Source organism: Falco punctatus (assembly GCF_963210335.1).
Source record: "Falco punctatus genome assembly, chromosome: 7".
NCBI lineage: Eukaryota > Metazoa > Chordata > Aves > Falconiformes > Falconidae > Falco > Falco punctatus.
Genome location: NC_137587.1, coordinates 50,425,588 through 50,438,768, shown reverse-complemented (window position 1 = coordinate 50,438,768; position 13,181 = coordinate 50,425,588). Strand labels below are relative to the sequence as shown.

Here is a 13,181-nt window from a genome sequence, read left to right as displayed (position 1 = left end):
AGCTTACAGTATTCCCTTAAACCAATGATCAGCTAAAGGGTGTTAATAAATAACGTGGTTATTACTTGCTTTTTGATGCTGTATTATTTTATTCACTTCAACCAGCTCCTTTTCGTCCCTGAGATGCTTTGAGTGTATATAAACTAGAGATAACACACGGATACACACTTGGCGATTTTAAGAGAAGTTTGGAGTCACAGTTTTCCTTTTTCTTTGTCCATTTTTGAAGGCAAATACAGAAATGCCCATTCATATTTAAGACCCTTTTTGCAATACAAAAGGCATGTCCTTTTGCTTTTAGGCCAAATCCAAACCTGTTGGAAGTCTAAATCTCTTTCACTGTTTCATTTTTTCTCTAAATTGCCCAATAGTTCCTTTTGAATAAGTAAGCCTAGCGGAAGAAACACTTGCTAGTGAATTTGTAAGATAATACAGCTGGCTTTTCACCTCGTAACACTCCTCAGCTTGTGATGCACTGTACTGCGCTCCTACTGACTCAACACTCTTGCTATAACAGAAGACACCCAACTACAGACAACAAAGGAACTGAAAATACAAAGCTTCTTTAGAAACCTATCCCTTACCTTTGCCATCAGGTGGTATAACTTCCCTGCTACTAGGCAGGATTATTTTGCTCCAGAAGCCTTTCGAGTACGGGTACCTCTCAAACCCCAAGGCCATACTATGTTGCTCAGCTTTTTGTTACAGGAGAGGAACATAAAGCAATAAAGGGAGTTCATGCATACATTCGTATCTGCAGTATCCTGCAAGATTTTTTCCTTTAACTATGGACTGGAATGTTCCTTTGCAGGATGCTCCTGACTTCTTTTTCTCTTTGCTTCTCAGCTCAGACGGATGACTGCAGGGTAAACATCTGACGGCCAGCCCAGGTCTCTCTTCAACCGCTTTGTGACATTCAGGTCAGGGAGAACAGGGTGACAACACACTGAACACATTCCAAGGCAACTGAGGTCCTCCTATAAGTGAGGAGGATGACCTAAACGTAGAATGACACACAGTGTCAGGAAGCAAAGAATTTTAGCTATCAGAGAGTTTAAAACACAGAAAAAAACCAGCTGATCCCATAAGGACCTGACCTATGCCATCAGCGCCAGATCCTTTTTGTCTGAATAACCTGGCCCAGAATCTTGCAACCTGGTATTTTACCATACATACTCATCATGACAGAAGAAACATCTCACAAGGCTTTCAAGATTAAATGTACGTCTTGAAAGAAATAAAAAACTATTAGGCTGACATTTCAAGGCATAGGAAGTAATTTTAACATAATCTCTCTTAATGCCAATGCCTTGCAAATTGTTTGAATCAATCAAGACATCTAACTTAATCTGCTCAAAATGAAAATGACTGAGGCTTGAATCTCTTCTTACTCAATCAAAACAGTATCAGGATGGATTTATGCTAATTTTAACTTGGGTGAATAAATCAAAGGGAATTTAGGCTCCAATTCATTTATCTAAACAGAAACCAGTAGGAAGAAGTATTAAAATGCCATAAACATCACTGAATACGATCAGTCTAAAAAATATTTTTAAAATAAATGTTATTATTAACACAGAAGTTTCATTTTCCCTAGGCTATCTTAGACAAGTCTGTCCTGTATACCTTGAATATACAGATTTCCATGGACACTTTCAATGTACAACCATACCGCTAAGATGCATACTGTGTAAATTTGAACAGCAAGCTCCAGTGCAAGCTCACCACACAGAAGAGGTTCCGAGGTAGATAAACATCATCATCCTACAGAAATGCCAAAAAGATTCATTTCTCTACTTTAACAACTTTTTCAATAAGAATAACACATTTCATCCTTTGAAAGATTTAACTTCACAGTAATTGGAATAGTGACCAGAAAGGAAATTACTGTGTGCTTAGCCCAAGAATCCTCAAAGAACAACAGAATGCGTCAAAAGTTTTAATTGTAATGACTTTGATACAGAAGCCATGTAAGTGACAGAGCCCTTCTATTGACTGTTAGAACAGTAATACACATATGATTGTCTTCAGGCCCCAGTACCTAAACAATACTGGAATTAAAAAAAAAAACAAACTAGCTGATTTCCAGCTGGACAAGGAAGAGGAATATAGAGCTGCATTCATGCGTTTTATGGGAAAGATTGCATAGCTGGTTTAGAAAGAAAATGTCTTTTCATGTCCTTAGTAGTTCTGTGCTTCTTTAACTTCTTCATGAGTTACAGATGATCATATTCTTCCATTCAACATTATCAGCCCATAGAATAAGTAAAATGCAGGACCCTCTTTGAGAATAAAGACACAATTTTAACATTTGTCTTGGGAAGAAATGAATCATGTATGCAGTTACCATATACAAAAGGCAAGTATTTCAAGTTTCATAAGGACACGACAATCCATGAAATACTGGTTGAAGGTAAGCACCAAACCCAGCAACTGCCATTTCAGTGACTGAAAAGCAAACCTGGGATGTGGTTGTCTTCAACATTGGGAGCTTGATCTCGACTGCGGTTCTTTCACCTAAGGTGATCTCCATGCAAGATCCCCAGCCGTACAACACAGTGATAGAGGCATCTCATTATTTAAGGCCCGTGCTCTCTTTCAAATACTCTTGCAGAAGTCACCAAAGCTAATCTTTTTGTCAATCTTTCTTTTTTTTTGCGCTTTTAAGAGCAGTATTAAATATTCATAAATATAAAAACTATGTAGAAATACCTTTAATAATACTCTGATGCTACCTGTTTAAAAAAAGAGAAAGAAAAGAAAACCCACCACCCACCACCCAACCATCTTTGCCAGAGTGCTTGGCCAGCAGTGAAGATACAAGTGCGACTGTTCCAAATCTCCTGTAGATTACACGATGCTTCTGTCTCTTTGTGGAGCAGAACAATTCCCGCATTCCCGCTGAGTTCTGAGAAGCCATAAGTAGAGGGCAAAAGCCTCCAGAGTGCCTGAGATTCAGAAAGGCTGGACTGGCAAGTCATTTCTGGTAACACTGGCTCATAGAAACATCTTCAGATTCTTATGTGGAAAGTACTGCAATGGAAAGGAAAAGATTAAGAGCTATAAACACATCTGTCATTACGCACAACATCCTCCTGCAAGTACAGAAAGGATGGTGCAGTGTCATCTATCTGCATCTCTTCTCGCGCGCTCTCAGGGAGAATTGAAACATTCCAGGAGAAATTTCCATCGTCTGAAAATGTCCGCTCAGGGGGCCAAGCTCGGCATTGCGTTAAATCAAGTATAAACTGACCCATTAACTGGATACACAGCAGAGCTAAATGTTTCCCAGTGGTGCTTTGCTATGGCACAGCATTTGGGTTCCTAAACAAGGCAAATTAGGCAGATAAAGTTGCTGTTTCTCTTGCTGGGAACAAGAAATCCTGACTGTTACCTTCTTTCTACTTGCACTGTGATGGGGTGAGCAGCATGCCTTACTACTGCTACTGGTTTTCAAAACAACTCCTGAGCATCATCTTAACAGGACAAGCAAAGACATCGTAAGGAAGGCATGCTGAAAGCTCTGGGTAGCAATCTCTGCCCAGTGTTGTGGCAGTATAAACTCTACGTTTTTTTCTTTCTTGACTGAAATCAGAAGGGAATATGATGTATTTTTGTATGCATATACTGTAAATTTGATGCCTACACCGAAAGAAAACTTCAGAGGTTTGGAGTGTTTGAGAGGCTGAAGAGTTCTGGATGTACAGTTTTGGGATTTTGTTATAGAAAAAGAATGCTCTACCTTAATCACTGCTATTTGATTTGAACCAGAAATTTACTTGAAGGAAGCTCTGTGGTACGGATTTAGAGGAGATTAAAATTTTATACTCAGGGTGGTACCTAGGAACGTTGTATCTAGGAATTTATTCAGTCTGGACGGCACTGGAAAGTATGTTGTATAGCAGTCTGGCATACCAGCCTAAGTACTGTGAAAGAAAGTGCACCAGCACTAAGGTTTCAGAAAAAAAACCCCACAACTATAAATATCCTCACAACTCAAGAGATGTCTAGAGCTCCATAGTAATACAAATTCTTGAAAATTTAAGCCCCACATAGACAACATCTAGGAAAAAAAATACACAGCATTGTATGTGAAAACATTTTTGGCATGGCTCCTTAAAAAAAGTCCATCGACGTACACTTCCCTGGAAAGGTACTGATCGGAAATATTTTTATTTCTATCTGAGTGTCATTTTGGCCTCTGGAGATTAAGCTTTTTACTAAGAAGCAGCTGAAATATTCCGTGAAAAATACCGACAAAAATGATTCCCTTCCACTGTTTTCTTGCTAAGCACCTCTTGCCAGTTTGTCACTAGCTCTAATTTTAGTCCTTAAGAACTGGATAATCCGCGCATTGGACAGGTCTTATGAGCTGCACATTCCCTGCGAGGGAGCTTCTGTGGCTTCAGCCACCAGTGGGACCGGAGCCGGACACCCACCGCTGCACAGGTGAAGGCCCCCAGAGGGTTCAAAAATCCTGCATTGCCAGTGACACCTTCTTGTTCCATCTGTTGTTTCTCTGTCCAGCTCTGGCAGCTCCCAGGCATTACTAATGCCATACTCTTCACAAACTCCATTTCAAATCCTTATAGTATGCTTCACCCTCAGGCATTCAAATAAGCTTAAACTTCCAGGATGATTTATAAAACAATTTCCTGTGGAAAACGTAACCAGTCTTGTAGAACAGAACATTTAGCTAGTGCCAGTTCAGACTGCTAATACTTCCATTAAACTACAAGCAGCTTCATAATGACAGCAATTTTGAGTGAAATAAACCCACTGGGATCAAATTTTCTGAACCAGCAGCTGTCATTATCATTTACAGCTTACTCAAGCTTCCGGGATAACAGCCAAAAATGCATGTATCTTCTTCCCTGCTCAACGATTAGCAGTGTTTTCTTCTGGTCTGAAAAAAATTCCTCAGCCACAGCAGCGCGAATCAAGCAACAGACTTTACTGCATCTTCATTTGCTTGACAGCGGCACGGAGCTCGTGAAGGCTGGTTGTAGAGATCAAACCTGCATGGGGCCAGGAAGGAAAGGTCTGAGAAACAAGTGATGAGATAAGGAAAATCAGTCAACGTACAGTGGATACACTTCAGCTCATGCCAAGTCAAAACCTGGATCGTGGTGCCGAAATCACTGCCTGCTGTACATATGCTAAGTATGCCCGACAGTATGACAGCCTAAAAAAGCCCGACATACTGAGCTGCATGAGAAAAGCGCTTCAAGAACGGAGTGCGCATTGCTGTGGGGTCTGCTCTTCAAGCATCTTCACAAACAGGGTAAAGGAACTATTCCTTTTCATAATTTCATACTTCATTTTAGCGATGATAGTTCCTACTATAAAAAGTCATCAATGTTAGAAGTCAGGCAAGCAGAGATCACCTCCTCAGGCAACGGCAGAGCCAGGGATACAACCTGACTGCGTCGCATCCTAAGCTTCTTACTCCTGTGATGTGAAGAAGTTGCTTTTGGTGGGGGGCAAAGGCAAAGAAGAGCGTAAGAAACACTTCACTGCACATAAAAATACTCTGGAGTCTGGCGAGTTAACACCTTCACGAGGATGAGACAGCAGGTGCCAGGATGGGGTTCAGGGATCAGACACGCAGACACGCTGGTGGCCCACGGCCTCCCGGCAAAGCCTGACAGTGGCACCCACCCGGCAGCTCCAACTGCTCCTGGCAATCCCTGCCGGAACGGCCACTGCTCTGCCACCCGCCTGTCTCATTTTCGCAGCTGCTGAGCAGCTGGAGGTGTAAATCACTAGGCACTTAGGCTGACCTGAATTTAAAGCCCAGAATGCATTCAACTGAGCACAAAAAGCAGAGACGCGCAAGGCCAAATGAATTTCTGACTGTCTCTGGACACTGATGGGTGGGTATTTCTTCCATGCATCTGCTGGAGATTTCAAAAGGGACAATTTTATTTAGATGAAAATATGTTTTCACGTAGAGGAATTATAGAGGACTGTACGAGAAGTTTATTTGTAAAAAGGTTGTGATGATTGTTAAATACCTAAGGTATGAAATGTTAAAAAGGAAAAGAAAATAGAAAAAAAAAGGGGGGAATTGTAGAGGAATGAAGCTGGGTTAATTAACATTGATAACATACAGCTGTGGGCTGGCTTCAGGGGCTGTGGGTTGGCCAATGTGGTTAAGGTGCAGCTATGGCTGGTTCCTGCGAAGTAGTTAAATAGCTCTAAGGGGTATGGAAGAGGAGCAGCCAAGAGAGATTGAGGAAAAGCACTGGGAGGAGAGAGAGCGCGCCCTGGATGAGGAGAGACAAGGAGAAGGCAGCAGAGGGACTGGCATGAAGAGTATGAAGAAACAGTATGAACAGTAGATGGACCTTTAAGACCTTGTGGGAGGTTGGTGGCTGTGCCAGGGCAAGGCATGCTAACTACTTACTGAAGTTAACCTGGTATGTGATGGTAAAAGACCTTGTTGCAGCTGGCTAGTTCTGAGAGTGCTGCAACATTTTCATATCTTTTTACAATATCAAGAAGATAGTTCAGGTGGCACACAGGGTGGATGATCCACTATTCAGACGCTCGCTGTGCTTTGCACGGTCCGTGTGACACTACACAGTGACAGTGCCCAGCTGGACTGCAAACAGCCTGCGGTCCTCGCTGTGGAGGAGCACTACAGCTGAAGGCACAGAGGAGAGGAAAACAAGAGGCCTGGAATTGAGCTGGAGATAAATTCAGAAAGATAAAAGAAATCACTGCTTTAATAAATGAATCTGTAATGTGTTCAAAACTGCTACAGAGTAACTGAACTCGGTGAATAAGAACTGGGTTTTTTGTGGGGAGGGATCAGCTGCTGGAGTTGCACTCTTGTCCCGTGTCACAGGTTCTGCCACACGATAGCGTATGTTGGCTGCTATCATAGAGCACTGGCTTAGTTGTGGTCCCCAGTTGGATCTTGGTGTACTTACTGTGGCCATAAAATTCAATGGATCTCGTTACAAAAGTCTAATCACTACCTCAGTTTAGAATGTAACATTTACACAGCATTTAAAAGATGAAAGTAAGCGGCTCAGGTATTAATGATGTCAGTCTGTGATGCAGTGCATGCAGAAAAAATATGACAAAGAATGACCTCAAAAAAATAAAAAACATTTACAGGCAAAACTAACAGTAAACTGCAATAAGGACGAGTTACCCAGTTTCTCACGACCTTGTCAGCTTTCCCTGCAGCTGTTATCTGGCTGAACCAGAAACTAAACCAGAGAAACTGCAAGTTCTCTTCTCGGCTCTGAGACTTCTTCCACTTACACTCTCATTTTGCAATACAGCTTTGAAGGTTAAAAACATGTTGCTGAGTTAACAGCCAGAGGCTCAGAATCACTGTTTCAGCTGGAAAGAAACCCCTGTTTTAGGTGATGTCACACCAGGAGCTCCTCAACCCGAGGACTTCAGAGCCAAATCCTGTGCCCCAGCTAATCTTCTGGACCTGAAAGGAGGGGGAAATTACCACTGCCCTTGATGCCAGGGATGGAAAAAATCTGCCTTAAATATACACATTGCCATCTTGATCATCGAGGAGACATCTCAGTAAGATGAGTTCACCATGCCACAAACGTATCAAAGTATGTGTGTTTAAACTGAGCAACTGGATGATCAGTGTTCCAACACTTCATAGCCTGGGGCTCTGAGATGATCCGTATAGTCGGTGATCCCTCCCTCTCTTTTCTCTTTACCTGATCTGGAACAAGCTCTGTACTTTTCACCTCACCTCTCTTTTTGCCCATCTTCTCGCCCTGGTGAGTATCCAGCACCCAGGTCTTTCCACTCCTTTCCTCAGCTTCCCAAAACATGACCAACTTGGAAAAGAAAAATAATTACGACAGCCATTCCAATGGCTACAGTGGCAAATACTCCTCTCTGCTACATTCTCAGGAAATGAGTGGATGGCAGAGCATCCTCCGCTTGGACCTCTCAGTCAGCAGTTTGTGAGCCTCTGCGACACGGCAGTAAAGCCAGCCAGGGCAGGGGAAGGTGCGACACCACGGCTGCTGCTGAGCCTGCATGTCTCCCTCCAGCTCCTCACCTGCCAGACCTGCTCTCCACCTGAAGACCACTTGCACATAATCTGCTCTCTATCAGACCTGTAGGTACAGTCCAGCCTTTTGATCGATTCCAGGCAACTCTACCTGACCCCAGCAGCTTCTATACAGGTAACAGTAGAAAGAAAACATTTTCTTAGCTGGAAATATATGTAAACAAAATATCAGAATACCTACTCAGCTAAGCCTCATTAGAACGATGATACGTATCTTGTTCTAAAAGTTTGCATTGATACACATGATTAATCAAGGAATGTCTGATACATTTCTAATGTATAAAAGACATTCACATTAACCTGTAAGCACATCCTCTCAAGATGCTGATGTTTCTCAGGGTCAACAGGAATCACGTCCTCATGCATTACTGCAGGATCATTTTGTTAATGCCTTTCCTCAGAAATTTCATTTATGAAAGAAACAAACTGTTCTGCGTTCTGCAGACACTTAAAACTCTTTAAGCTCCATTAGCATTAAGAGTATCAGTTCAAATTTTGATCTGTCTTAATTCTATCCTAACGTTTAGCCTTATTTCCTATGAAAATACAGTTTATTCAATCAGTCTGTGAGCTTTGCTAATCCTCTCCAGTAACTTCTGAATCCTTTGGTAGAATCCAAAACCACCTGACTGAGAGATGATTACGTTTCTGCCAATTCCCGCAAACAGGCAGCTGTGGTGTTTCACTTCATAGATAGACGCAAAATAATTCTGCACGTTTCCAGACATCAGAAAATCTACACTGATGAACCAGTCTTTGTGCCTTAACTGCAGCAAAAAATTGAAACTAAACTCCTTCCCAGATATCAGCCAACTAACCAGGAGACATAAGTCTGCAGAAACTAGAATTTACTAATTCCAACATTCCCAAAACAACTTACAATCGTACTGTACCATCCAGACAATAGTTGAATTATCTGTCTTCCCAGATGTTAGACTTTACGTAATCAGTTATCACCAGACAAGCAGCAACACTACCAACTTAACAAAAATATGGATGAACAAAGATTATAAAAAAACTTTTTCAGGTTATCAAGCATTTGCTATTAGACACAGTTAACTCAGACCACTGAAATTCCAGGAGGAACTGGACCCAGGTTTTAGCTTCAGCCTACTCTGCCAGTGGATTTAAGATTGAAATTTGAACTCCTCCCAGTCTGGCAGTATTATATTTTACTGGCTGATCCACTGTCATTTCTTAAAGAAGACCTATCCTTGTATTACTAAAGTAACAGCCTTAAATATAAGTCTATGTAGAATGTTTTATTTGTGTGTAAAAAAAAAAAAGTCATTGTCTTTTTCAAAAGGTCTCTTTAAATAGGAAACATGCCAGAAAAACTGTCTTAGATAGCTGGGTTTTATCTACAGATTATTAGAAACTCAGCAACAAAATTTAAAAATATCAGTTATAAAAAAACCCCACCCAGATAAACACCGGATCAAAGAAAGACTGTCGTAATTAATGATTCTAATTGATTTTCTGCCAACAGCATGAACTGTACCACTGTAATAACCTCTGGCTCTTACCTTCCCAACACAAAAGACCGATGTATTTCCACATATATTTGTAATTTATACATGATATTTACACACATACCTATTCAGACACCATGGATCCTTGCTATAAGCTTAAGAACAATATGAATTTGAGCTTATAATAGAACAAAGTAGTTTCCTGAAGAAAGAACACAAACAAACAGGGGAAAAAGGAGATAATTAAAAGCATTGAGCTCAGAGTCTTCAGGTTAGGAGAGAACTAGAATATGCTCTAGAAAAGTGCACAGAGCTAGGGTAAGAAGTCATCCTCCAGTCAGCTCCCTGGTGAAGTACCAAAGTCTAACATTTTATTATGTAGCGTAATTACGTAACATGTATTACGCTACACAGTGATATCCTAAAAAAAAAAAAAAATATGCAAGAGACTATCTTTTTCTTAAAACAATACCTGAGAAAGTCCGGTGCTTTGGAAATCATGTTTTCAAAATCTGCAAATCCTAGTTTCCCATCACCATCCATGTCAGCTTCTTCTATCACCTTCTCACACACCAGAGTGATTTCTTCTGCTGTTAGCTCTTCTCGGGTCAGCTTATTGAGGGTTTTTTCCAAGTCTGATTTACAAATGAAGTTATCTGTGTTAAAATCTAAACAATAAAAGAACCAAAGAAAAGATCACCAACAACTCTCATATTCCTTTACTTCAAACAAAAAGGCACACAAAAGCGCAGTACCGTAGATCTTAAAGGCATAGATTGCTTTCAGCTCTCTGGGAGCCATTTCACTGAGCACAGAGAACATATCCACAAAATCGTTGAAGCTGAGGCTCCCCTCTCCATCTTCTGAGAAAGACTCCACAATCCTTTCCTTGAAGGGATTCTCCTGTGAAAAACAGATACATCTTACTTTTAGTATTTGGAAGATCAAAACACCTGCCGACTCCCTGTTAATGAGTATTTAATTCCATGGTTAGCTCTCTGAAGACAACTTTTTTTTTTTCCTTCCAAAACTGCACCTAAAAAGTCACATTTACAGGCATCAGCAGACTGTGCTGCTGCACAGCCCCACTTCTCGCCCCGAGCATCTCAGCTCCGCTCTGAGCCATGCTCTCTGCACTGGTGCTCATCGCCTTTCTCTGGTGTGGAATACGCGCTTCATAATGTCAGAGCAAAGGTACTGAGAGTGTGAAGAGGGTAAAGGCACTGAGAGTGTGAAGAGCACTTGCCCGTAACAGGTTCCTGGCAAGGGGTCAGAGGGCCACAGCTCCCACATCAAGAAGCTAATGCACACCAGCAGGGGGTGGCAGGAGGGGAAGGAAACAGCAACCCCATGGTGGCAAGCCAGCAAAACAAACAGGACCTTTACGCCTTCTGCTGGCATCTGACTGAAGGCTGGAGGAAGGATGAAACCACTTCAAAAAGTATCTGCATTTCACACCTGATTGATGTGGAACCATCAATCGAACCATGTCTGTTCAATAGGGCTGCAGAGTCACATCCCAGTAGAAACTTGTAGAAAAGTCTTCCATTTTCACTCCAATACACATCCGTGCCCAGCCTCGGGTTGAACTGACTACAAATGCCAGAGTTTTAACTGAAATTTCATCTCCACAGGAGATGGTCCTAAGACCCTTTTCTAGCACCCTTCCAACCCAGCTGCTGTCAAGGCTACTCTGAGTAACACAACAGTCTAAAACCATCGCACAAGCAAGCATAAGTAAAGCTGCTTTACGACACTGAAGTCCAAAACAAACATCTTCAGAGTAACAAGACAACATCTTTCCATCAACTATACAAACCCCTAAGATTAATTTGTAGCTGTGTCTATAAAACTGGGAAAATCAATTCAGTTCAGTTGAATACAAATAAAACACACAGACATCATTTGGGCTGTGAGCAGCATCTCATGGAAGCTGTTCTACAGATCTTATCAAAGCCAAGACACCAATTAACGTGTTGATCAGCAACATGGACAGTGGGATCGAGCGCACCCTCAGCAAATTTGCCGACCCCACCAAGCTGTGTGGTTCGGCTGACACGCTGGAGGCAAGGGATGACACCCAGAGGGGCCTGGACAGGCTTGAGAGGTGGGTCAACGCGCACCCCATAAAGTTCAACAAGGCCAAGTGCCAGGTCCTGCATGTGGGTCGGGACAATCCCAAGCACAAACACAGGCTGGGCAGACAATGGATGAGAGCAGCCTGAGGAGAAAAGACTTGGGGGTGCTGGTGTCCCTGCCCATGGTGGGGAGTTGGGACTAGATCTTTAAGGTCCCTTCCCACCCAAACCATTCTATGATGCTATGATCTCCTATAAATGTAAACAACTTTAATGGTAGCGTATAGTTCATGATTTTTAATATGCATGCATAATTTTATTTAACTTTAAAAGAAGCAGCATTGTGAAAGCTCAGACTTCAATCATATATCTATTTAATTTCTTTTTTTCTGTAAGTTCAATTAGCTAACAGGTATTCATAAACCATCCAATCATTTCACATTACTTTTCATAAAACAGCTGTATTTGAGAGGTAAATGACCAGAAAAAAATCTTATTTTTCAGTTTACTTGAATTCTTTCTTGATAACCCACACATGGAACAGATGCACCTACAGAACACATTTTCTGCACACCTGTGGAGACTAAAAAAGTACAAGCAGCACGGACAAAGCAGAGTTACATGAATAGATTGACATTTTATATTAATGTAGTAAATAAATGTAATGTAGTAAATAAAGTAATCATCTTAAAGGAGCATGAAGTACCTTACAGAAGTATTGGGCTGCTTATGCAGCTGCCTCTGAAGTGAAACTCAACAACTGCTAAATAGTGTGCAGCAGCTTACAACAAAAGCTGAAGATAAAGACGTTCAACTGAAATCACACGGAGAACTTGGAAGCGTAATGAAATTTGTCACCCACACAGAGATAACATTTAAGATACATTTTTTTATAGCCGCAAATAATTAAAAACTTTCAAGGATTCTTGTTAAAAGACAAGCATAACATACGCAAGCTTAAGTTCTCTAAAAGAAATGGGAGGTGTGACTGTGCATGTGGACATTTCGAAGAACATGCAGTTCTGGGGAGCAGCCTGCCTTCCTTCTCCAGGTGACTGGTCACGGCGTGGACTCACGCCACAGGATGACCCTTTGCCACGTCCAGTTCCAGGACGCAAGTACAGAGAAGTGGCCAGCCATTTGTGGGGTACAGGGCACGGACTGACCAGGCCTGTACCGCACCTACACCTATTTGTCAAGTCATGTCACCCAGCAAATCTAAGAACAAGTCTCCGTGAACATCCCAGCTGGAACTTTGAGGTACTTTTTCACAGAGGCTATACTGGCCATTCACATCCTCCGAGAGCATACCTGATCCTGGCAGAAGGTTTCTACTTAATGATACCAAAGCATTCAGGATACATCAGCTATCTAATGAGATGTCTTTGCGTCTTGCTGTTTGCATTCTAGGACTACTTCTGTGGTAGAAAATAGCTGGAGCCTGGCAGAAGGCAAATACCCATCTACTGACAAACCATGTAAGTGTGCGTGTTGATCTTCTGAGGATGGCTGAGGTCTGAGAAGCAGGCATTGGAAGCGTAATTCCATGAGACAATCAAGATTCAA

General features: G+C 41.8%; 1 protein-coding gene across 1 annotated transcript in view; it reads right to left on the bottom strand.

Moving 5' to 3' along the window:
* Window positions 1-1,925: 1,925 nt before the first annotated feature.
* Window positions 1,926-13,181, bottom strand: part of ACSBG1 (acyl-CoA synthetase bubblegum family member 1) — a 110,858-nt gene continuing 99,602 nt past the window's right edge. The window contains exons 19-21 of the mRNA XM_080396355.1: window positions 10,293-10,440; window positions 10,010-10,205; window positions 1,926-3,033 (exon numbers count right to left, since the gene is read on the bottom strand). Of these exons, the coding sequence (XP_080252481.1) occupies window positions 3,012-3,033; window positions 10,010-10,205; window positions 10,293-10,440 (366 nt within the window). The 3' untranslated portion in view covers window positions 1,926-3,011. The remainder of the gene's footprint in view (window positions 3,034-10,009; window positions 10,206-10,292; window positions 10,441-13,181) is intronic.